Below are 26,420 nucleotides of genomic sequence, written 5' to 3'. Positions count from 1 at the left end.
TGAGTCTATGGGTCTCTGTGTGAGTATATGGGTGTCTGTGTGAGTCTATGGTCTCTGTGAGAGTCTATGGGTCTCTGTGTGAATCTATGGGTTTCTGTGTGAGTGTATGGATATCTGTGTGAGTCTATGGGGGTCTGTGTGAGTCTCTGGATATCTGTGTGAGTCTATGTATGTTGAACCTCTTTCGCACCGTACGTAGCCAACCGTGCTTATTGTAGGTGCGTGGGGAAAGGATAACAAACTAATTAACTCTCCGCTCAAAAAAACTACATCCATCGTACACTACCGGATGATCCTCGTATCAAATGTGGCTACAAATGTAGTAGTAGCTACGGGCCCCGCACTTTCAAGAGCCCCGCGCTAAACGCTTTCAAGCTATCAACTCCGGTTCAGTGATTTTGCACTTGCTCTATTACTATAGTACTATACCGCCTTCGACTGTTATGAACGACCGGGTGTTTAAGGTTAGCGATTTGTCGTATTATCTGGCTGTATAGCAAATGAAAAAAATACAATTTACTTTACTGTGCAAGTAAAAAATGTGTGTTTTAATATTTATGGTTTTTTTATTTAGAGCCCCTTTACAACATCATGCTACAGGCCCCGCACTAGCTTCATCCAGCACTGGCCCTGAGTGAGCGGCTCAGCCGTGGCTCAGCTCGGGCTCGGCTGGTGGAATTGCCGAGCCTGGCTGGGACCGTGCTCAAGAGCCATGGCTCAAGTTGAGCGTCGCTCTCCAGCCAAGCCTGAGCCGGGCCCTGACTAAGAATGTATGGGCCAAGTATATACATATATTATGAATATGTATGTACGTCTAGCCTTTGTTTTTTTCGGTAAAGTCACGTAGGTAAAATAAAATAACTAAATTAAATCACGACGTTTTAGAGGCAACACAAGCTTCCGTCTTCAGGTGGAACAGTCACAGGGGAATAGCTGTGCCAAGTGGTGGAGCTCTTGAGACGATCGGGATTATATACAGGTTAAGGGGGGGGGGGGAGGAGGAGCCAGAAATGGACGTTGGTGGGGTGGAGGGCTAAGTTAAGCCAACTTTTGTTATGCTGCAGGGGGCTTGATGGCATGCTACACGGGGGCGAGTACAACCCCATTTTTGTTAGAAAGCAATGTAAATGGCTGTACAATTATAAGGCAGCTAAAGTTTGACATGCAACCTACTGAGAGCAATGGAAATGGCTGTAAAATTATAAGGCGGCTAGCGTTTGACTTGGTTTATAACATCTTTCCAATGGTTGCTCAATTTGAAACCATCCTCTCGGTTGAAGTTGTGTCTATGTTTGTTGTATATTTTACCTACGTGACTTTACCGAAAAAAACAAAGAATATGAATCCTTGCAGTCACGGAAGCTTCAAATCTAGAAATGTATGTACGTCTTTATTTGAAGTTTTCGTGACCGCAGGAATCCACACTCTCTGGTTCTTTCGGTAAAGTCCATGTAGGTAGAAAATAAAATAAAAGAAACACGACGTTTCGGTCGCAACACAAGCATCCGTCATCAGGTGAGCACCGGTCATCATCAAAAGAACCAGAGAGTATGCATGTACGTATGCTGAACTCATCTTGCACCGTACGTAGCCAACCGTGCCAATCAGAGGTGCGGGGAAAGGACAACAAAGCAACACACTAAATGCAGTTCTAAAGTAATGGGTCTCTATGTGAGTCTGTGGGCCTCTGTGTGAGTCTATGGGTCTCTGTGTGAGTGTATTATGTTGAACTTCTTTTGCACCATACGTAGCCAACCGTGCCAATCGGAGGTGCGTGGGAAGGACAACAAACTAAACACACGACAAGCAATTCTAAAGGAGGGAATCTGTCAATCTCGATGATGATTTCAAAGTGCATAGCTCCAGTGGCTTCCGAATATCGTCAGGAAGAGCGTTCCAGACGTTCTTAGTGAACGCAATGCGGCCTCTGTAGCGATACAAGAGTGATAAGGAGGCGACTGACCGCTGGCGAGCGAGTGACCGGAGTGAACCGCTGAGCACTGGAGTCGATCGACCCCCCGACCGCTTCCATCGAGTGCAGCTACAGGTTAGCTGGGAGCTTGGGTGCTCCATCCGAGATGTGGCGACGGGTAGAGCACTGGCCACCTTCAACTCCTGGCAGGGTTAATGCTCTGGGGCCTGGGACACCGCACGACGGGGGTCCGGAAGTCTCGGGGTCTCGGCAGTGACTGGCGGACTCTTACTTGGTTCCGATGATACACGGGGTTCGGGAGGGAACTCTTTGTGTTTTCGTCAGTTTTTTGTTGTCGTAACGGTGGGGAGGCCCGGACATTGCTTCGAGCCGATTTGGATCGGCTGCCAGTACTTTTCACACGCGGTGCCAACGACGCCCCCCTTGGCGTCCAATGGTTTCGCCTTCGTCAGAAATGTCACCGTCGCATCAGCGGCCGGTCTCCGGGGGATCGAGAGCTCACGACTCGAGGGGGAGGCGGCCTGCGGCTTCGCTCTGTGCGCACGTTGGCCCCCACCTTAATGCGGACACGATTCCTTGCAAAAGGTTTCTGTTTGGTGTTTTAACTTCTTAACACCTCCCGTTGTATTGCCAGAAAGGGTATAAACCCTATTCTTATGCTCTTTGGTTTTATTCCGTAAAGTCACGTACGTAAAATAAAACAAAATGAAAGAAAACAATTAAATCACGACGTTTCGGAGGCAACACAAGCTTCCATCTTCAGGTGGAACAGTTACAGCAAAATCACTGGATGCAGCGAACCTCGATGGAATGGCGCTGCCCTCTGTGGTCTCTCCACCCCCCCCCCCCCCCCCCCCCGTGATCCGTGGGTCAAACAAAGCCTTCGAGACACCGGGGTTACGGCTAGGAAGAGCGGTTTACGCGAACGCTGTCGCAAGAGGTCACACCGTTGGGCGCGATGGGCCCCACCGCCGGCTATAACGCGACGAATGAACTAATGAATGAACTAACGAATTAACTAATGAATTAACTAATGAATGAACTAATGAACGCGGCGGTGGCCAGGAATGTCTGGAAGTCCCGGACTCAAGGGCCACCTGACAGGGGTGTGAGGAGCCTTGAGGTCCTAGACATGGTGGAGTGGGCTGGGGCACAGCCACTGTGGGTGTTGTGGGGGGGGGGGGGGTCGAGACAAGACACATCCCAGCGAGATGTTGGACGAAAAAATCTCGCAGGGTGTCGAGTCTGCGTTTCTCTCCCAGGTGGGATGAATGCATCAACCGCTCGGACGGCGGTCACAATGGCTCTTGGTCTTTGTGGCCGCGCTTAGGCTGTGCCTCCTGGGCTGCCCCGAAGTGTATTGTTTGTTTGTTGTTGTAACTCGCTGACCACCCCCATCCCCCCACCCCGGACCCCCTTACTGGACGTCTGTGAAAAAGTGCTTCATAGCTCGTCGAGATCCCTTCGGTTTCAAATGAAATGGCGATTGACGCCGATGGCCTGGAATCCTGTCGATGACGCGGTGGCGCACGGATGGCGGGCTCGCGGGACCGAGTCGGCAGCCGGCGGTCACGCAGGTTTGATCGAGGAATAGTGCACGGGAAGTTCAGCTAAACATGTGAACAAAAATTTAATTGGTTTTACCCTTTCGGGGAATAAAACAGGTGTTAAGACGTTCAAACACCAAATTGATGCAAGTATCATAATAGGGTATAACCATATCTGGCAATGCAACTGGAGGTGTGTTAAGATGTTTAAAACCAAATAGAAACCTTTTGCAAGGAATTAAGTTGCTGCATTCACCACGCGCGGTACTTGCGTGAACATGCAAACAAACACCCCGTCAACTCAACGCGTGCGTCGATTATGGTGCCATCAGTACCGCGTGTGGCGTGCCAACGACAATGAGCGATACCATTTACGATTACTGGGTCACTATTGTTACTAAATACTGCCATTGTATTTTAAGGCCCCAACTGAGCTCTTGCCACAAATGATAGCTCAACGAAGTTGGGCTTATCACCTGGAAATGTATAGCAGCAGCGGAATGCTATAATGCGCGATGTTGATTTCAAACATGGGAGGAATAATCCACACGACCACGGGGAGAGAAAGATGCAAACTCCGCATATAAAGCAGGCGTCAGGGTCGGGATCGAACACCACGACCTCCTGTACACCAAGCAAGGTAGTTAACATCTCCTAGCCACCGTGATGATGATGATGATGAGAGAAACACGCAAACTCCAAATATACAGCAGCAGGCGTCAGGATCAGGATCGAACCCACGACCTCCTGCACACCAGGCAAGGTAGTTAACATCTCCTAGCCACCGTGATGATGAGAGAGACACGCAAACTCCAAATATACCGCAGGCGTCAGGGTCGAGATCGAATCCACGACCTCCTGTACACCAGGCGAGGTAGTTAACATCTCCTAGCCACCAGGAAAGTCAAAGCAACCCGGCCGGGTTGGCTCAGCGGTAACGAGCGAGCGGCTCTCGATGCGAAGGTTGCGAGTTGACTCAGCCAATCATCCATCCTGGGCCGATAAAATTAATACCACTTTGTGGAGAATTGATCGGTGGTTGAACAACATTAAGATTGATCTACATTCAAATTGGACTACATTAAGACTGAACTACATTAAGATTGAACTACATTCAAACTGTACTACATTAAGACTGAACTACGTTCAAATTGGACTACATTACGATTGAACTACATTAAGATTGAACTACCTTCAAATTGGACTACATTAAGATTGAACTACGTTCAGATTGAACTACAATTACATTTTAACCGCATTCAAATGGTCTCAATGGTCGTTTGAGATCGTAAACCCACCCCCCCCCCCCCCCAGGAGCCACCGGGGGAGGGATGGATGAAGCCTTGATCGGTACGAAACCACCCCGAAACTTACAAGGCGTATGGCATGCTGCTGCTGCTGCTCACTCGATCTACGGGAAGACTTAGATAGAGGGAGGGGCGGGAGGGGCGGGAGGGGGCGGGTGTCTCGGTGGGGGGAGCAGAAGCAGGGGTGTTGCGCCACCTCGTGTTGAGAGGCCGCACTGCGATCAGTGCGGGCTGGTCGAGGCGCGGAGCCTCGACCAACATCTTGGGGCAAAGTTTCTATCGGAGAGCAGCAGCAGCAGCAACTCCTAGAAGGCCGCCGGCACGGCACGCGAAGGCGGGTCGATGGCCAACACCACGCCCGGCCGCCTTTGTCTCCCCAGTGCTCGATGGTTACAACACCGCAGCAGTTACACATTTGAGGCTGAGTCGACCTAGGGGGGTGGCCCAGGAATCGAACTCTGTGGGCCGGGTTCGTGGCGCAGCGCGAAAACCGCTACACGTGTACACACACGCACGTGTACACACACGCACAAAGACAAAGATCCCCCATATAGCCTTAACAGACTGTAGGGGCAAGTGCTGTTAGCGAGCACCTATGAAGGCCGGAACGGTACACGAGGGGGTGGGTGGCCAGCACCACGCCCGACCGCCTTTGTCTCCCTAGTGGCGATGTTTACACACCGCACCAGGTACTCATTTGAGGCTGAGTCGACCTAGGGGAGGCCCGGGACCGGTTCAGATAATCGTCACTGGTGTTGGCCGTGAGCGGGAATCGAACCCGGCTCGCCAGGTTCATAGCGCAGCGCGCTAACCGCTACACTACCGCTCCCCACACACGTACACACACACACGTACACACACACGTATACACACACACGTATACACACGTATACACACGTATACACACACGTACACACACACACGTATACACACACGTATACACACGTATACACACACGTATACACGTATACACACGTACACACACGTATACACACACGTATACACACGTACACACACGTATACACGTACACACACACGTATACACACGTATACACACACGTATACACACGTATACACACGTACACACACACACGTATACACACGTATACACACACGTATACACACGTGCACACACGTATACACACGTACACACACACGTACACACGTATACACACGTACACACGTATACACACGTACACACACGTATACACACGTACACACACGTATACACACGTACACACACACACGTACACACGTATACACACACGTACACACACACACGTACACACACACGTATACACACACGTACACACGTACACACACGTATACACACGCACACACACACACACGTACACACACATACATACACACACATACACACGTACACACACATGTACACATGTACACACACGTATACACACGTACACACACACGTATAGACACGTACACACACACACGTATACACACGTACACACACGCAAACAACAACAGCCGCCATTCGCCACGAAGTGGCGGTGACGTCACCACGACGCTTGTGCCAGGCCATGTGCACCTTGAGGCCACGTGGAGTGTCGAACGCCCGCTGGCAGGAGGTCACGGGGCAGACCCAGGTGCCACGGGTCGACTGACTGAGATGACTGGCTGATGCACCACCTGTGCCCCCTACTGTGGCAACCTGCTGTGCTTTATCCACCCGGCGCTCTGCTCGTTGTTGTGAGCGTCGCTCCTCCGCCCTCCGTTGTTGTTGGAGGGCGACTGCCTCCAACTGCCCAGTAGCGTCCTTCACGAGCCTCCTCCACAGAGGCCGATCTTGACACCGCTGGTACCAGTCATCGGCAAGTCCACTCAGCTCCACGTCCTCCTGTACCACGTCACTCCATCTCTTCTCTAGCCCGTGCCGCGCCCGTTTAGCCCCCTCGATCCGGCCGAACAAAAGCTGTTTCGGCATGCGGTGGCTGGGCATGCGGGCTACATGACCCAGCCAACGCAGCCTTGCCTGCCGGAGGAGCTCACCGATGGGACCGTGCCCAGATCTTTCAAGGATTTGTGAGCTCCTCACACAATCCAGCCTGGTTAAACCCAGGATGGATCGTAGGCAGGCCAGCCTAAACGTTTCTAACCGGCGAAGATGTTCCATTAGGGGGGTCCAAGTTTCGCAAGCATAGAGAAGGGAGGGAATGACCGTGGCCGTGAAGACCTGAAGCTTAGTGCGGAGCGACAGACCAGGTAGCTTCCACACAGCGTTACGCAACCGATGAAAAGATAATGTCGCTCGACTGATTCGGAGTGAGACCTCTGCTGTTAAACTGGAGCCGGTCATGAGCACACTGCCAGGTATGGGAAACTCTCCACTCTCTCCACAACTGCCCCATCACCGATTGGGAGTTGTGGGGGTGGAGTGTCTGATGGTACAAAATACCCAGGCAGGTGCTTAGTTTTGGTGGGGCTGATGGTAAGGCCCCATCTCTTAGTGGCACGCTCCAGTCTCAGCAGCAGCGTCTCCAACTCCTCCTCTGAATGAACAGTTATTACCAAATCATCGGCATACATAACGTGGTTGAGCAATAGGGAGCCATCCCTTGACCGCACCCGGGCATCGATCAGCCTCCCATTATATCTGTACCATATGGAGATTCCCCCGGTACAGCTATTGAAGGCCTCACGAACTATGTGGTCAAAATAGATGTTAAATAATGTGGGAGCCAGAGGACATCCCTGTCGCACCCCAAGGTGTACTGGGGATTGCTCTGACTCCCGGCCACGTAGTTTTACCCGGGCCCGCTCACCATCATGAAGGTCCTTAATGATCGTGAGCAGAGGGTCAGGTACTCCAAAAGCACGAAGAACAACCCAGAGCCCAGGCCTACTGATGGTATCATAGGCCTTGACCAGGTCAATAAAGCAGAGATGTAGGTCTTGCTGGAATTCCCTACATCTCTGTTGTAGCAGACGGACAGAAAAATATAGCATCTGTGCAGGACCGCCCTTTCTTGAAACCGCATTGGGGCTCCGCAAGCCTCTCCTAAGCGTGCCTGGCAAGGCGATGTTAAATAATCCTTGCCAAGACCTTTCCCGGCACACTGAGGAGTGAGATGCCCCTGTAGTTGTACAGTCTGTGCAGTCCCCCTTCTTAAAGAGGGGGACCACCAGGGCATCCTTCCAATCCTGCGGAACCTGTCCAGTGGTCCAGACTGTTGTTATGATGTCATATAGGGCAGTCTGTGCACAAATGCAACCCTCCCTCAGCATTTCGCTTGAGAGATCATCTCTGCCCACTGCCTTTCCTGGTCTCAGACTCCGGATCGCCTTCAGTATATCCTCAACAGATGGCACCTCAGCCAGCCACTCACAGGGGGTGACTTCTTCCAATATTTGAGGCACCGCAGCCTCAGCAGGGTCATCCTCACTTTGTGCCACGATGTTTTCCTGGCTGAGGGATTTTCCCTCCCCCAGGACCTCACAAAAATGCTCAGCAAATCTACAAACCTGTTCCTGGGGGTCGGAGATTGGATCACCGTTTTTTCCCCTAATGATGATAACAGGTGTGGCGCTGCAGGTTACTTTTTTGGAGTTAAATAGAGATTTGTGATCGCGGGCCACTGAGGCAGACTCATCTCCTCAGCAACCCGCGACCACCACCCATCCTTGCAGCACCTCATGGCTCTCCGAAACTCCGAGCGAAGGCTGCGGTAAGCCTCCTCATTCTCTGATGTGGGATTCTGTAGCTGATGATAGTGGGCCTGTCGCTTTTTCTCAACTATCCTGAACACCTCCTCTGTCAGCCAGGGTCTCTGGGGAGGTCTGGACCGCATACCCAATGCAGGCAATACAGCTGCATGAGTGACAGTCCTAAACCTCGCCCATTTACCCTCGACATCCGGAGGAGTGGGAGACGATGCCAACCGCAGCCGCAGGCGATGATGGAATTCTCGCTTGCAACTTTCATCAGATAACTGAGGCCAGGCCACTTTAGGTTGGAATGGGGTCCTGGGTGTACACCCACCACCGGAGCGGAAGAATGGCAGGTGCATCTTACAGATGACAAGTCGATGGTCAGAGGGCAGATCAGCTCCACGGTAGGTCCTGGTGTCAAGGACATGGGCTCGCATCCGCTGGTCCATCACAATGTAGTCCAGCAGATGTTCTTGCTTGGACCCGGCATGCATCCATGATGTTGTGTGGATGCGCTGATGCCGGAACAGCGTGTTGGTAATTACAAGCCCATGGGCTGCACAAAAATCTAGCAGCCTCCTACCGTTGTTATTGAGCTGATCTGGCCCCGCCAATCACTCCAAACCAGGTGCCAGCATCATGACCCACTCGGGCATTGAAGTCACCCAACAAGATGACTCTATCCCGAGGGGCCACTTTAGCCAGCACCTGTGACAGGAGGTCATAGAAGGCATCTCACTAATCGGCTTTGCCTGCATCCTTCCACGGATGTTCGCCTTCGGTGGGGGCATAAGTAACCACGACCACCACTCCTCGCTTCCGATTGATGGGAAGGCGAGCCCAAAGTAGCCTGGGGCTTACAGCTTCCCACACCTCACCGCCTACGCTCCCACGCCCCCTTCATTCTTTTGTTCATAAGAAGAGCCACACCCTGTTGTTTGACAGTCTGCTGCCCTGAGTAGAGGACTGTCCACCCCTCATGATGACAGGAGCCATAACCGGTCCACCGGACCTCCTGAATGCCACAGAGATCCAGGTGGTACCGGTCCAGCTCCTGACAGAGGAGTGGCAGCCTCTCCTCCGCAGTGAGCATTCGAACATTCCACGTGGCCACACATAGTGGCTTTTCGTTGTTTCTGGAGGAGCCCCGAGGTTAGAGATTCAATCTCCTGGCTCTGCCAATTGGGGTTTGGCCAGGAGACGTCATAGACGCCTGTCCCCCCGGTGCCTCCGGCACAAGCTTATTAGTTAGATATTTTATACGTGGTTTAGTGGTAATTTTTTTAAGGTGGAGGGGTTACCAGCCCCTCGCACCCATCTAGAGCTCCCGTTTAGCCACTGTGGTGGTCACAGACGCCATGAGGGGAGGAGCCAATCGGAATTGGACCTCCCCCCACAGCACTGTTCACGACAGAGTTGCCCGTCCGGTACCGCGAGGAGGTAGGGGGTTGTTTTGCTGGACACACACATACACACACACACGTACACGCACACACACGTACACACACGTACACACACACGTATACACACACGTACACATACACGTACACACACACGTACACACACGTACCAACACACATACACACACGTTCACACACGTACACACACACGTACACACACACGTATACACACACACACGTACACACACACGCAGACGCGTACCAGAGGAAGCAAACATCTCCGCTGCGCAAGGCGCTGTCCAACGAGGATGGCATCGATGATTTCGTGCGCAATCCACGCGTCGCATCGCGCGTGTGCATATACGATGGCAGTGCCGGATGAAGCGAGTGCGGGGCCTGTAGCATGATGTTATAAAGGGGCCCTTGATGAAAAATATATTAAGATACTAATTTTTTTACTCGCATAGTAAAGTAATTGTATTTTTTCATTTGCTATACAGCCAGATAATACGACAAATCGCTCACCTTAAACACCCGGTTTGTTCGTAAAAGTCGAAGGCAGTATAGTACTATAGTAATAGAGCAAGTGCAGAATCGCCGAACCGGAGTTGGTAGCTTGAAAGTATTTAGCGCGGGGCACTTGAAAGTGCGGGGCCCGTAGCTACTACTACATTTGTAGCCATTTTTGCTACGAGGATCATCCGGAACTGTACGATGGATATAGATTATACGAGTGGAGAGTTGTTTAGTTTATTATCCTTTCCCCACACACCTCTGATAAGCACGGTTGGCTACGTACGGTGCGAAAGAGGTTCAACATACATAGACTCACACAGATATCCATAGACTCACATAGAGACCCACAGACTCACACAGAGACTCAGACTCACACAGAGACACATAGACTCTCACAAATATCCATAGACTCACACAGACACCCATATACTCACACAGAGACCCATAGACTCACACAGAGACCCACATACTCACACAGAGGCCCATAGACTCACACAGAGACTCACACAGAGGCCCATAGACTCACACAGTGACCCATATACTCACACAAAGCCCCACAGACTCACACAGAGACCCACAGACTCATACAGAGACCCATAGACTCACACAGAGACCCATATACTCACACAAAGACCCACAGACTCACAACATAGAGACCCATAGATTCACGCAGAGACCCATAGACTCACAAAGAGACCCATATACTCACACAAAGACACACAGACTCACACAGAGACCCACAGACTCATACAGAGACCCATAGACTCACACAGAGACACATAGACACACACAGAGACCCATTTCTTTAGAACTTATTTTGTATTTAGTTTGTGGTCCTTCCCCCGCGACTCCAATTAGCACGATTGGCGACGTATGGTGCAAACGAAGTTCAACATGCTTGCAAGGCGTATACACAGTTCATAAACACGGTTGCGTGTGCGTGTGAATCCCACAGGACGTGCTCTGCGAGGGAAGGCGTTTTACAGCGTGCACGGCCGGGCGTACTGCGAGGAGGACTACCTGGTAAGGGCAGCCACGGCCTGTTGCCCAGTAAACGTGCCAACGTTGGGCCGACGTTGGCACGTGGTTGAAACCAATGGGCGAACGTTGGGCCAACGTTAGTCGTAACGTTCCATGATTACTGGATATTCCTCATCCCCCTGGCTTCCCCAAACACCTGCAGGGTCGAGTAGATATTTGGGCGAGATGTTAACTACCTCGCCTGCTATAAAGGAGGTCGTGGGTTCGATCCCGACCCTGACACCTGTTGTATATCTTGAGTTTGTGTCTCTCTCATCATATCACAGTGGCGAGATGTTTACAGAAGCGACCTGGCTATCACAAATGATAGCCCAACGAAGTGGTTTATGCTCCGGCTTTTCCCTCCACATTTTAGAATCTACCTCGCCTAGTATGCAGGAGGGCATGGGTTCGATCCCGACCCTGGCACCTGTTGTAACATTTGGAGTTTGTGTCTTCTCCCCGCGAAATCAACATCACGCGTTTAGATTACTTGGCTGCTAGAAATTTCCACATGGTGATGACGTTGATGACCTTGAGCTATCACTTGGGGTAGCCAGGCGGCCGCTTCTGAAAAAAGAGCTACTGAGCTCAGTGGGGCCTTACCTGGTAACATAGAAAATAGTTTCTAGTTTTAGCATTTAACCGAGACGTATTTAGGCCCGAGCAATAGGACACTCTCCCTGGTCGATGCAAGGGGAGTGGAGCAGACATTGAGGGGTGATTATTGCACTCCCGCCCATCCCACCCAAATCCTGCGACCACGACAATTGTATATTTTTTTTAATTAAAAAGTTTGCCAAAAAACATACATTTTTATTTTAAAATATACCGTATATATCTTGAACTTAGTAACCGTGCTAAGCGGTGAAACATGTATACACCGGTGTTTACACTGGTGTACAACAGTGCGGTGTGTACACACGACTGGTGTAAACATCACACTGCTGCACACCAGTGTAAACACCGGTGCAAGGGAGTGGTGTAAACACACCGGTGTGTAAACACATCAGTGTGTAAACACATCGGTGTGTAAACACCAGTGTAAACACCGATGTGTACCACTATACACACTGAAGCACACCGGTGGCCACTAACTCAAGCGCGTCGTTGCGGTGTCTCCGCGTCGTTGCGGCGTCTCCACGTCATTGCTTGACTCCGCCCCCCCCCCGCCCCGCCCCTCTGACCGAGCGCGTGCCGCGTGCCTCCCACTCCGCGCAGTACTCGGGCTTCCAGCAGTCGGCGGAGAAGTGCTTTGTGTGCGGACACCTCGTCATGGAGATGGTGAGCAGTGGGTCGGGGGGTGGGGGGCCAGGTGTGTGGAGTGGGGGGGAGCGGTGGCGCAGCGGTTAGCGCGCCGCGCTACGAACCCGGCGACCCCGAGTTCGATTCCCGTTCACGGCCAACGCCGGTGACGATTAATTATATTATAATTATATATAATAATAATTAAATTATCCGGACCCGTCGTGGGCCTCGCCCTAGGTCGACTCGGCCACAAATGAGTACCCGGTGTGCCGTGCGTAGTAAACATCGCCGGCGGGGAGACAAAGGCGGCCTGGCGTGGTGCTGGCCACCCGCCCCCTCGTGCGCCGTGCCGACCTTCATAGGTGCTGCTTCCTCGCTGCCCCAGGGGGGATCTTTGGCGTTGTGTGTGCCAGCCTGTGGATCGGACTGTTCATGAGCGCGTGTTGCGTGCTTGTGTTGCGTGTGTGTCACTAGTGTATTGCGCGAGCGTAACTGCGGGTCGTGCCACGCGTCGTCCGATGTTTCGCCCCCACCCCCCCCCCCCAATCGAATGCCCGCGTGGCCCTCGCAGATCCTACAGGCGCTGGGTCGGGCCTACCACCCGGGATGTTTCCGCTGCGTCGTGTGCAACGAGTGCCTGGACGGCGTTCCCTTCACCGTCGACGTCGCCAACAAGATCTACTGCGTGCGGGACTACCACCGGTACCGGCCCGCACTACCACCGGTACCCACACTCCCACCGGTACCTACACTCTCACCGGTACCCACACTACCACCGGTACCTACACTACCCCCATACCAGCACTGCCACCAGTGCCAGCTCGCACTCCCACCACCTATGTACACTCACACCACTAGTAACGTCTTCCATTACACCACTGGAACCAGCATGCCCTATCGAAGACAAAGATCCCCCGTATAGCCTTTCACAGAATATAGGGGCAGAGTGCTGTTAGGGAGCACCTATGAGGTCCGCCACGGCACACGAGGGGGTGGGTGGCCAGCACCGCATCCGGCCGCCTTTGGCTCCGCCGGTGGTGAAATTTACACACCGCGCCAGGTACTCCTTTGAGGCTGAGTCAACCTGTGACCGGTTCAAATAATTGTCACCGGTGTTGGCCGTGAGCGGGAATCGAACTCGGGTGACCAGGTTCATAGCGCAGTGCGCTAACCACTACACCACCGCTCTCCAAATAGCCTTAACAAACTTTTGGAGAAAGTGCTGTTAGGCATCACCTGTGAAGGCCGGCACGGCACACAAGGGGGGTGGGTGGGTGGCCGGCACCACGCCCGCATGCGCTACCCCAAACACCGGCCAGGGAGTGCGCTGGAGAGGCCATCCCACCGTGGAGATGGAACGATGAAACCAGCCAGTGGGCTGAATCCTCGACGCGGATTGTTGCGTCGCTGAGACTGCGAGACGCGGCCTGGCGAGGCCCGCGTCCAGCAGTGCATAGATCACGACCGAGCGTGACGATGACGACGAACAACATCCGCTGCTGCTGTTGCTGCTGCTGCCGCTTGCTACCCCTATTGTTCCAACAGGGCCTTCGCCCCTAAGTGTGCGGCCTGCGGCGGGCCCATCCTCCCCGCTCAGGTGAGATCCACCGCACTCACCGCTCACCGCTCGCCGCTCACCGCACCGCGCTCACCGCTCACGGCTTGGCACTCACCCGCTCACCACTCGCCACTCACCGCACCGCGCTCACCGCTCACGGCTTGGCACTCACCGCTCACCGCTCGCCGCTCACCGCTTGCCGCTCACCGCACCGCGTTCACCGCTCATGGCTTGGTACTCACCAATTGCTGCTCACCGCTCGCCGCTCACCGCGCCCACCGCACTCACAACGCGCGCAGCGCCAGCCACTGTAGGTGCTGCTGCCGCCACCGCTGCTGCTGCTGTTGATGCTGCTGTTGATGCTGCTGCTGCTGTTGATGCTGCTGCTGCTGTTGATGCTGCTGCTGCTGCTCGCTAACGGCACTTGCCCCGACAGGCTGTTGAGGCTACATGGCAAGGCACAGGGGGTAAATCTTTGTCTTTGCGCGTCCAGGGCACGGAGGAGACGATCCGGGTGGTGTCCATGGACAGAGACTACCACGTGGAGTGCTACCACTGCGAGGTGAGAGAGCTCCTCACCTCGAGTTAGATTTTTTAAATTATTATTAACGATGAGCAGAGCGCCGGGTGGCCAAAAGCACAATTTGAAGCGTTTCTGTCTCCTCGCTCGCCCCTTCACTCTTTTCTTCATCTCACAGTCCAAGGAAAGTCCACATCGGGTCAATCACTGTTTGAGATCCCACACAGCGATCTTTAGCCCTCAATGCGCGATGCCCTGAGCTCGCTCTCCTGTCGGGATTTGACCTCGTGACCTGCCGATTTGGAGTTTAGCGAGTTTGAGTTAAACTTTAAACTAGTTTTTATTTTACCAGGTTAAGGCCCCACTGAGCTATACAGCTCTTTTTCAGAAGCGATATTGCGATCACAAATGATAGCTCAAGGAAGTGGACTATCATCAGCCAAATACTCCGAACGCGTGATGTTGATTCTAAATGTGGACGGAAAAACGGGCAGACCCGGAGAAAAATCCATGTGACCACGGGAAATATACAGCAGGCGTCAGGGTCGCGATCAAACCCACGAACTCCTGCAGACCAGGCGAGGGAGTTAACATCTCCTAGCCAGCACGGCACCCCTCGCGGCTCCCGTTGCCCGCCACCGCCTCTCCCGCATCTCTGACCCCGTGACCCCCACGTACCCCACACCCCCTAACTCAACCGTCCCCCACCCCTCACCGACCTCCTAACCCCCAACCCCCTCCCCCCACCACCCAGGACTGCGGGCTGCCACTCAACGACGGCTCCACCCGGCGCTGCTACCCCCTGGCGGGACACCTCCTGTGCCACCCGTGCCACGTGCGGCGCTTGCAGCAGCAGCAGCAGCTGGTGGTGGTGGTGCCGGGCACCGCCGACAGCACCGCACGGCTCGCGCCGAGACTCCACCTTCCCGCCACCGAGTTCTGAAGTCCCGCAGCGACCGTTCACGAAGATCCACCACCCCCTACCCCACAACCCCCTACCCCACAACCCCTACCCCACCACCCCCTACCCCACCACCCCGGCCGCCGCCCGGCCGTGCAGAATTGCAGAGCCACGAGCGCCGGTTTAGGCCACAACGGCTCGGTATCAAACCCTGGCTGGATGTCAGACCCTGGCTGGGTGTCGGACCCTGGCTGGGAATCGAACCCCGTTTTGCTGGGTTTGTGTCGCTGTGCGTGTGAACCACTGCATCACACTACTGCTGGCAGCGCACACACAGGCACGCGTAGATAGACGCGCTCACTCGCAGCTACAACACAAAGACAAAGATCCCCCGTGTAGTCTTAAACAGACATATTGGGTCCAAGTGCCTGTTAGCGAGCAGCAGCTATTAAGGCCGGGCACGGCGCACAAGGGGATGGTGTGGCCAGCACCACGTGCGCCCAGTGCGCCGACGTTTACACGCGACAGCGTCCGCTCATTTAAAGGCCGAGTCGACCTAGGGGAGGCCCAGAACCGGTTCAGATAATCATGACCGGTGTTGGCCGTCAGCGCGAATCGAACTCCGGTTCGTAGCGCAGTGCGCTAACCGCTGCGCCACCGCTCCTTACACGCACAAAGCAAAGATCGCCCGTATAGCCTTAATAGACCGTTGGGGGCAAGTGCTGTGAGCGAGCACACGCACACAAACACTCCTTCACGTTGGCCACCTCTTCTCCCCTACTTGCTGTCTGCCAAGTTGCTTACGCAGCTCCAGGCAAGAGCAAATCCACGTAGCGATGAACGTTCCTCGTACATTCCGTAGAACCTTATTGTTATTATAATACGTGTATAATTATTATTATCGTCGTCGTCGTCGTCGCTGTTGTAATTATTATCAAGCCCGCGCGACGTGGCAGCACTATCGTTGACATGAAGCACTTAATCCACCCCACCCACCCATCCACCATCATCACCCCTCTCACCTCTCCCTCCTACGTCCTCACTCCGTCCTGTGACTCCCATCTTCACCACGTGAGGGTGGGGGGGTTGAATGGGGGGGGGGGGCGGCTGACGTTTGATTTAAGTAACGGCGCAAATTATTTTTCTCGAAGTCCGATTCTTACGCTCTCGATATGTGCACAGAATTGTAGTTAGCGTCTCGGTGGCTAGGAGATATTAACTGCCTCGCCTGGTACGCAGGAGGTCGTGGGTTCGATCCCGACCCTGACACCTGCTGTATATTTGGAGATTCTCTCTTTCCCTGTGGTTAGCGTGGATTTTTCTTCGGGTCCTCTGGTGTTTCCCTCCACATTTAGAATCAATTTATTTGGCCGGTATATATTTTCACGTGATGATAACAAGCCACTTCGTTGAGCTATCATTTGGCTTCTGCAAAAGACCTATGTGGCTCAGTGGGGTGTTACCTGTTAAAATAAAAAAAATGTAATAGTTTAGAATAGATTCCCATCCATGAAAATTATACCACAGCCTCACGTTTACACCAATTTTGCCACAGTTGATACATTTATCGCAAAAATTATTCGCAGCGTCGACCCCCTGCCCCGCCCCCGTTGCTGCGAGCACCCAGTGCCGCACAGGGACAGCTGCCACCGGGGACGTCCCCGTTTCGTGGCTAGACCGCAGCAGGGCATCGGAATGGTCGGGGGTTTGAGGGAGGGACGATGGAGTCGCGGAGGCGTCCAAGGAAGCGCCGCTGCTCCGTGTCGTCCCCTTTGACCCTTCGGACCGGGGCGAACTGACGCTCGCACAAAATGGGACGGGACGAAATGGGAAACGCTGACAAACGAGACGGTGAAAAGTGAACGCAAAAGAATCGCTTCTTGAATCAAATGGCGCCTCCCCGCCCCGCCCCCAAATTGTGACCGTTTATCCCAGGTCTAGTATTTTATATATATTTTTTTATATATACACAAGGCTCTTATTTGTAATGGCACCTACTGAAGCAGAGCTGTTAAGGCGAGGGAACGCGAACAAAGGGGGGGGGGGGTTGCGGTCGGCGGGCAGAGCGCCCTTGCGTTGGCGCTGCCGTGCGGCGCTCTTTAACGAGCCGCTGCGTTGTGACGTCACGCGCAGGCTCGGCCAATGAGCGCACGCGCAACCCCCCCCCCCCCGCGAGCCCAGGCCAATCGCCTTCTTCCATTGGCTGGGTTGTGACTCGGCCCACCTAAAAACGACGCTCATTCGGAGGCGGCTCCGCGAACCCGTTGGCTGCTGTTGTACGACGGTGCGCTCTGGGATGCTGCTCACAGAGGGCCGTTCAAGAGACGACAAAACAAATGCGCTCCGGAGCGCTGCGTGCTGCCCTTCGAACGCAGCCTGGGTAAGATCGAAGGCCATGGTATGCGAAAGTGCAATGTTAGCGCAATGGCGGCAACAATGGTTGCTGTGGCGAATTTTGTTTTGTAATTAACATTTTTTTTTAAGTCTAAAGTTGCCCAAATCTGGACCAATGCGATAGCTGCTGCCCACCCCCTCGAGTAGACAAATGGGAATGTCAGGTTCCAATGTCACTGCGGTGGTGCCAAACCATCGATCGCACCATCCAACAACTGCCCCCCCCGCCTCTGCGCGCCACCGCCTCACGGGCAACATCACTGACGGCCCAACCAAACCACAATAAAAGTTTTTTGGGTTAGATGGAGTAAATATAAACGTGTTGCTAAACCCGCCACCACTCGACACAGCCAATTAGCAAGGTTTGTCACGTAAACAAAACATGCCAATTCGTTTCTAGTAAAGCACACCGGTGTTTTGGAGGGGCAAAACCCACCTGTTCAATTCGAGTACAACCACCGACAGAGGCTACTGAAGGGCTTCATGACCTCGAAATCCACACTTCAAACGATGCCAGGTTTCACACTGGCACACGAAACGAGCAGCTTCCAATCAGAACCACAGGTGGAGAGGTCACGTGACTGCCCAAAGGTAGTCGACCAACCGCCGCTCAATACAGAGTTTGCAACAAAGCTGCTCATTGGCCGCTCTGCAACGGAGGCCCTGTGTGAACCAACCTGGTCAATACCGCGTGCAGGTGTATTAACCGTGACCCCCACCGCACGCCCGTCCGCGTCACGTTGGACGTCAAAAGACGCCCGTGACGTTTCGAAAGAGAGGAGATCACGTGTGCCCACAATCGGGATCCAATTTTTGGAAGAAGAAGAAACAAAAAATTGACCCGCAAAATTAATTCCGGTAGTAAAAAAAAAACGCATCTTTACTCACCAAGTGAGACCCAGCAGCGCCTTCGTGATTGCCTTGCGCCACGAGGATGCTGCAATCAACGGCAGACCGCGCTTGCGATTCGACGTCGCAGCATCAGCCGTTCCAACCCGGGTCGCCCCGCAGTAAATGCGTTGCCGGTGACGGCGGGCGCCAGCCTTTGCCCGCCTTGGCGTGCGGGGGAGTGCGTGCGTGGCTGGGGCGCGTGAGCGCGCGGGTTTGCGCGTGCCAGCGAGCGAGAGCGAGAGAGAGTGAGAGAGGGACGCCGAGGGGGCCCAGCTGAGCGTGCTCGTCCACGGCTGGGTTTGCCGAACGCGTTCGCTGTGTTTACGGAGCCCGCCGCGCTCGGTCACGGAGATGTATCGCGCGACTGGTCGCGACCGATCATTGCAAACCAGTAAAGTATTTATCTGTTTGTTTTTTGGTACCTTGCCCTGTGCCCACCTGTCGCCTGAGATTTGTATTCGCCCACGGCGCTGGCGGTTAAGCCGGCACGCGCAAAGTGCTTGCCGCAAAATTAAACGGCGATGCCTTGCTGCCGATCTCGTCAAGGAGGATAAACCATCATCACGCGGACTCCGGGGTCATCCTCGCAGCAGCAGCAGCGGCAGCAGCGGCGGCAGCAGCGGCGGCAGCGGCTTTTGGCTAACCGTCGAACAAAGACGGTGGTCACCGCATCGTGCGGCGCTTTCGGATGCGCTTCCGCGGCCGTCTGGAACGCTCTTCCTTCCGATATTAAGAAGCCGCTGGAGCTATGCACTTTCAAATCATCATCTAGATTGACAAGCTAATTTCTTTAGAACTGCTTCTTGTGTTTAGTTTGTTGTCCCCCCCCCCGCACCTCCGATTAGCACGGTTGGCTACGTACGGTGCGAAAGAAGTCGCTACGTATGTACATTCAAGGTTTTGCGGAGGAGAGGGGGCAGCCCAGGTAAACGTAGAACGTTGAACCAACTTTAGGCCCAGGGGTTTTAACCACGTGCCAATGTTTACAGCAGGGCAGTATTTAATGCGCGAATGGTAATAATGCTTTGCACTGTACATCCAGCGGTGGATAGATCATGGCTGGTGACGTGTCACCCAGATCAGCACTTAAAACGTGCACGCGGATTTGTTGACAGCGACGGCGTGAGTCACCGCAATCGAGCGAGCCGCGGGAGCAACGACGTCGCATGCCGGACCCGCTGGTAACTTGAGGTATAGAAACGAAGCTGATAAAACTATGAACTTAGGTTTTATTTTTTTATTTAAAGCTTTCGTGACTGCAGTAATTCATATTCTTAGCTCTTTCAGTAAAGTCACGTTGAAGGGAAACAATAAAATAATAAGCTACCCATACGGATGCTTATCTGAAACCGGATTCCCACCACCATCCATCACAGAAGAATTATCTCATCAAGACTCTGTATCATAGAGCCCAATGCATATCCGACCAGGAACACATAGGCAGTGAACTCAAGCACGTACACCAAGCTCTTAAGGCTAATGGTTACTCCGACTATACAATCCGCAAAGCTATCACTCAAACCATGAAGAAGGACCCTCTTGAGGAGCCTTTCAAGACCATCACTTTACCCTACATTGCGGGGATCACAAAAAAGATCTCCAAAATCTTGAATAAACACAAGATCCAGGTCCGTTTCAACACATTACATAAAATCCGTGATCTGGTTCCGTCTGTAAAATATGTTATTCCTGACATACAGTACCCTGGTGTCTACAAACTAAGTTGCCTCTGTGGTAGTAGTTACATTGGAGAAACCAAACGCCATGTCTCGGACCGCATTCATGAACACAAAGCAGACCTTAAACACGATAGGACCAACACCTCGGCCATGGCAGATCATTGTTATAATTCTGTAGGCTCACATGACGTTGACTTTTCCAAGACAGAGGTTCTTTGTAAGCCATCTGGCTACCATGAGAGATTCGTTCATGAGGCTATCCACATATACAAGCACAGAGACAATTTCAACCGAGAAGATGGATTCTGGCTTAGCAATCATTGGAAAGATTTGATCAACCATTTCAGGTCTTAATTGATTGTTCAGGCTTACAGTGGCTTTCAGACAGCATACATTAATTTTTTCGTCTCCCTCCTCCTCTTTTCATAACATAGATGGACTAGTCCTTCTAAATAAACTGCCAAATCGCTGCGCGTGGCGCTGACGTTTTTTAAAAATAAATACACCTTTAAAAATAAATTAATTAAATCGAACCGACACACCTGATGACGACCGTTTGTGTTGTAATCGAAACGTCGTGAGAATTTGTATTGTTTTATATATATATTTTATTGTTTCCCTTCAACGTGACTTTACCGAAAGAGCTAAGAATAATTATGTTTTATTGTCAGACCCACTGCGCTGTGTAGCTCTTTTGTTCAGAAGTGACCTGGCTATCACAAATGATAGCCCAACGAAGCGGCTTATCCTCCGGTTGTTCCCTCCACATTTTAGAATCTACCTCGCCTCGTGTTTCGGGGGTCATGGGTTCGATCCCGACCCTGACACCTGTTGTATATATGGAGTTTGCATGTTCTTCCCGTGGAATCGACACGCGTTTAGATTATTTGGCCGCTTTACATTTCCACACGATGATGACGACGATGATGATGATCATCAGCCTCTATAATTTGCGATAGCCCCCCCCCCCCCTCCAGGTCGCTTCCGAAAAAGAGCCACACGGAGCTCAGGTTGGGCCCTTACACCTGGCAAAACAAACACAGAAAATGAGTTCAACGGGATCAAGTGGAGACGCCGCACGAAACCATTGGCGCGACACGCGGCTGTCGCGTCGGCCGCGCCGGTGGGCGGCCGCCGCTGTGCGGCCGCCGCGGGGGACCGTGGATGGGAAGCACGGCCGCCACGGGGGCGCTGGCGGCACGCCTGCTGGTGGGCCGCGCGCTAATCGGGCAGCAGGTCACCCACGCAGATGAGCGGCCACCTGCGGAAGGAAGAGAGAGGCAGGTGATAAGACGGCTCGGGGGGGGGGGGGGGGGGGGAGGGGAAGGTTTGACGAGTGGACGAGCTCGACGATGTTCGTTCGGTCGTTATTCGGTCGGTCGGTCGCTGGTTCGGTTGTTTGTTCGTTCGTTCGATCTTTGATCTCTCACCTGCATGGTTACACAACACCAACTCGGCTTCAGGGCCAAAAGCGCGTTTACTCATTTGCAAAGTCCTCCTTTGCTCCGGTAGGGCCTCCAAAGGTGCGGTAACCCCCTTTCGCTCAATTCAAATAGTTTTTGAATGGCGCGAGCCCCCCGTCAGTGGCACAACTTCATAACGCAGGCTCGTATCATCTTGGTGCCAGGTACAATCCTCCCTCCCCAACCCGCTCCCCACGTTACGGATGGATGGACATATCGAACGCAAAAAAAAACGCCTTGACCCACCTCGATGCCAGATCAGCTGAGAAGCCAAAGTTCTGCTCCGGGCTCTGGGCCTATGGCGGCGAGATGTTATCTCCCTCGCCTGGTCTACAGGATGCCGTGGGTTCGATCCCGACCCTGACGCCTGTTGTGTGTTTTGGGTTTGCATGCTCTCTCTCCCCATGTTCACGTAGATTATTTATCCGGGTCCTCGGGTTTTTTCCCCCCTCCGCTTAAGAGTATTTTGCTGCTGCTATACATTTCCACGTGGTGAGCCACTTCTTTGAGCTATTTGTGACAGCCAATGTCGCTTCTGAAAAAGAGCTCAGTGGGGCCTTACCTGGTAAAATAAAAACAAATGTCGTTCGGCAGTTTAGTTTTTAGTTTCTATGCCGAGGCTTACTTTTTCAAGATCTTCCCACACCTTGGAGAAGGCTGCCAGCGCTTTTGGTCACCCAACATGGATCGATGAACGCAAATCCTAAACCCTGACAACATTAGTTGGGCCTTTGACTTCCCCTCCAAACCTGGTCAGTCAGAAACTCATGTCCTCAAATTAAAAAAAGTCATACGCTGATAAGTCCAGGTTTTTATGACCCACCTAACTCTGCAGTCGGGTCTGATAAAGGATATCCATTGTAATTTATATATCAATAATGGAGGTTATTTTTATTAGCCATAATAATTTATATGACTGCATTGAGCCCCCCCCCCCTCCTCTGGTCTTCGTACCTGATTGGCTCACAAGTGATGACATCACATTTATCCCCCCCGCCCCCTCGTCTATTTAAGACCGAAACAGAAGAATTTCTACCACAACTCTGTGGCTGTCGCCTGATGATGCTGGCTGCTGCTTTTGTTGTTGTTGTCATTACCGGCGAAACGTCACGGCTACTCCAATTGTAAATGTTGTCGTGGGTTTTACTCTGCAACACACAGCCGGTGGTGCTGTACTCGTAACGAATTGGTCGGGTGGTGCTGGTGGTGGGTTTATTGACACATTCATATTCACGTGATCTAACCCAAAAAAACCTACATTATGGACCAAAGTGATAACGCCCGCGATTCAGATCCAGGGGGATTCAGGACAAAGAGAAAGAAAGAGGAACAGGTTCAGTGGTATACCGATTTATTTCCGGTCAAAATTCACTCATATCTGATGAGTGGTGGTGGGGGGGGGGGGCGGGGCGGGGGGAAAGGAAAAAAAACAACTACACCATGTAGCGGTTACATTCCCACAGCCAGTTTGGGGGTGGCACATTGTTACGGCACGATGCTGTCTTCAACTCTCACGAGCATGCACTGAAAGCCAGGGGGACCATTGGCCAGACCGTGAACCCGCGAGATGCTTAAACACTCGCAGGGTCAATGGGGGCACGTGCTGCGGTGGATCTGGGCAGCAGGGCGCAGCGGCTGGATGGTGCTGCTTTCCCCAACCGCGCACAGGGCGGTTGTGGTGCAGCTTTTAGCGCTACGCTGCGCTACGAACCCGGTTCGACCCGAGTTCGATTCCCGCTCACGGCCGCCAACCATCGGTGACGATTATCTGAACCGATCCTGGGCCCTCCCCTAGGTCGGCTCGGCCTCAAATGAGAGCCTGGTACGCGGTGTGTAAAACGTCGCCACTCGGGAGACGATGGCGGCCAGGCGTGACGCTGGCTCGTTTGTCGTGGCGGCCTTCAAAGGTGGTCGCTAACAGCACTTGCCCCAACGGTCTGGTGAGGCTACACGGGGCGATCTTTGTATTTGTTGTGGGAAGCAGAGAGCCGTGCAGCAAAATTCATTGCTGTATAGTGGCTTTTACGCGCCCACGTCTCTCTACCCTCCCACCCACCACCACCGGCTGCCTTCCCCAACCACCCACAGGGCCAACGTGGTGAAGTATGGCCAAATAAACCCCCCACGTAGCCCACGGCCACGGAAGGCCCTCATCCAGCAATGGATTTAACGGCGCGTTATCGTTTCACTTCGCGTCTGGGTTTTTGAACGGCAAGGGGAGGGCATCAGCAGAGACGATGGATCGCAGGAGACACCCCCTGGCGTGCTTTGAGCGTTGGCAACGATTGTAAAATACATAACGATAATCACGGCACCACCGCATCTCCGATCAGCGCGGTTGGCTACGTATGCTGCGAAATAAGTTCAACGTACACACGTACACGCAAGGTTTTCGGGGGGATGGGGGAGAGGGAAAGGGGCAGCTCAGGTAAACGCGGAACGTCGAACTTTGGGCCAGGGGTTTTAACCACGTGCCAACGTGAGCCGGTAGCCTGACACGCGAGACGCCTCTTTTTGGAGCCCCGAACAATCTTCACGGACCATCTTGATTCCCGTCTGGCTTTTCGAATGGTATACTCGGCAATCGCCTGAGCTGATGGATCACAGGAGACCGCCCCCACCCCCCTGGCGAGCTTTGAGCGTTGGCAATGATTATAACACAAATAAACAATCGTCTCGGCACCAAACGATAAGCGGGGTTGGCTATGTACGCTGCGTAAGAAGTTCAATGCACACGCAAGGTTTGGGGGGGGGGGGGCAGCCCAAGTGGAACGTTGAACCAACGTTGAGCCAACTGCTGAAACCACGTGCCAATGTTCGCGGATTTGACAGACACGCGAGACGCCTCTTTTTAGAGCCCCAAACAATCTTAACGGACCTTTCGTTTCGTTTCGCAACTGGGTGTTCGAACGGTAGACTCGGCAGCCGCGGAGCTGATGAACCCGTAGCAGCCACTCTGGCATGCTTTGCGCGTTGGCAACGATTGGGTTTAAAATCGACGATAACAATCACAGCACCACTGCAAATCCACCGCACGCTCTTCTCAAGGGGGATGGGGGGGGTACTCCCTCTGCCAACTGAATACTTCACGGGTTTTTTTTAATAAAATTGCTATTTTTATTTCAATCCACAACATGGCAAGAGGGCCCCCCCTCCCCCCAACGCCATCATCCCCTCCTTTGCAAACACCACAAATCCACAACGTTGGCATCATGAAATACAATTTTTCTTTTTTTTTTAAACAACAACAGCAACTACTGCCGCTGGGATAAACGCTGCCAGGACAAGTTACCGCATTCTCCGGACTACATTAGCGGTTCCAGAAAGTAAGACGCACGACGCGAAAAAAAAAACCTCGTGCCTCCCCCCCTTGCGTCGATAAAGTTACTCAGTTCTGGTGAAAAAAAACAACAAGACAAAGTTCCCTCTCCCCTGTAACAGACTGTGGCTGTCAGCGAGTAGCAGCACCGATGAAGGCCGACACGGCACACGGAGGTCCGTGGTGTGGCCAACACCACGCCCGGCCGCCTTTGTCTCCCCAGCAGTGGTGATGTTCGGCTTAAGAGGTTAGGCTTCCGCGACCGATATCATTCATGAACGAGGTGCTTTTGCTTTCGTTCGCGTCATGACCGCATTGCCACGTGTGTTGGAGAGCAAACCCACTGCAACGTTTACAAATTGAGTTAACGACATCTACGCTGGCGATTGAAACCAGCATCATCAGGCAATTGCTGATGTTCACACAACCGCACTGGGTACTCATCTGAGGCTCAGTCGACCTCGGGGAGAAGGCCCAGGACCCGTTCAAATAATTTGCCACTGTTGTTGGTCGTGAGCGGGGAATTGAACCTCGGGTCGCCGGGTATCACCGCGTCGTGTGCCCACCGCTGTGCCACTGCTGGGGTGAAGGTCTGTGTGGGTACACAGATCTGGTCACAAAGATAAAGATCCCCCCCCGTATAGCCTGAGCAGACATTTCGGGACAAGTGCCGTTAGCGAGTAGCACCACCTATGAAGGCCGGCACGGCACACAAGCGGGGGGTGGGTGGCCAGCACTACGCTCGGCCGCCTTTGACTTCACGCTGCACCAGGTACTCATTTGAGGCTGAGTTGACCTAGGGGAGGCCCAGGGAGCGGTCACAGACATGCACAGCTACTGGGTAGTAAGACACCCCACTGCACAACTTTTGCTTTAAAATACAGGGGAGAAAAGCACGCGTCCTAATCCGGAGAATGCGGCGTTGTACTGCGTTACATAACAACACGCCTCAAAGGCGGTTCACACAAATGGCAGGTTTCTTTTTGTGTTCAATCTGAGTAAAAAATATATATATATTTATTAAGAGCGATAAAATTGTCGCAGATTGGTGA

The 26,420-nt window shown here is 53.0% G+C and overlaps 1 protein-coding gene across 2 annotated transcripts in view; it reads left to right on the top strand.

The window, feature by feature from the left end:
• Window positions 1-19,333, top strand: part of LOC116955986 (Wilms tumor protein 1-interacting protein-like) — a 34,437-nt gene extending 15,104 nt beyond the window's left edge. Inside the window, exons 1-7 of one of the 2 annotated variants that reach the window (XM_076053866.1) lie at window positions 1,060-4,830; window positions 11,331-11,398; window positions 12,617-12,679; window positions 13,215-13,345; window positions 14,189-14,240; window positions 14,695-14,763; window positions 15,476-19,333. In XM_076053866.1, the coding sequence (XP_075909981.1) occupies window positions 4,812-4,830; window positions 11,331-11,398; window positions 12,617-12,679; window positions 13,215-13,345; window positions 14,189-14,240; window positions 14,695-14,763; window positions 15,476-15,664 (591 nt within the window). In that variant the 5' untranslated portion in view covers window positions 1,060-4,811 and the 3' untranslated portion in view covers window positions 15,665-19,333. Of the gene's footprint in view, window positions 1-1,059; window positions 4,831-11,330; window positions 11,399-12,616; window positions 12,680-13,214; window positions 13,346-14,188; window positions 14,241-14,694; window positions 14,764-15,475 lie in introns of those variants that run through there. The other variant, XM_076053865.1, reaches the window with a different exon arrangement.
• The last annotated feature ends 7,087 nt before the right edge of the window (window positions 19,334-26,420 follow it).

The sequence above is a fragment of the Petromyzon marinus genome, chromosome 63, assembly GCF_048934315.1.
Source record: "Petromyzon marinus isolate PM22_M1 ecotype Great Lakes invasive population chromosome 63, UKy_Petmar_22M1.pri1.0, whole genome shotgun sequence".
NCBI lineage: Eukaryota > Metazoa > Chordata > Hyperoartia > Petromyzontiformes > Petromyzontidae > Petromyzon > Petromyzon marinus.
This window is presented reverse-complemented; position numbering and strand designations above follow the sequence as displayed.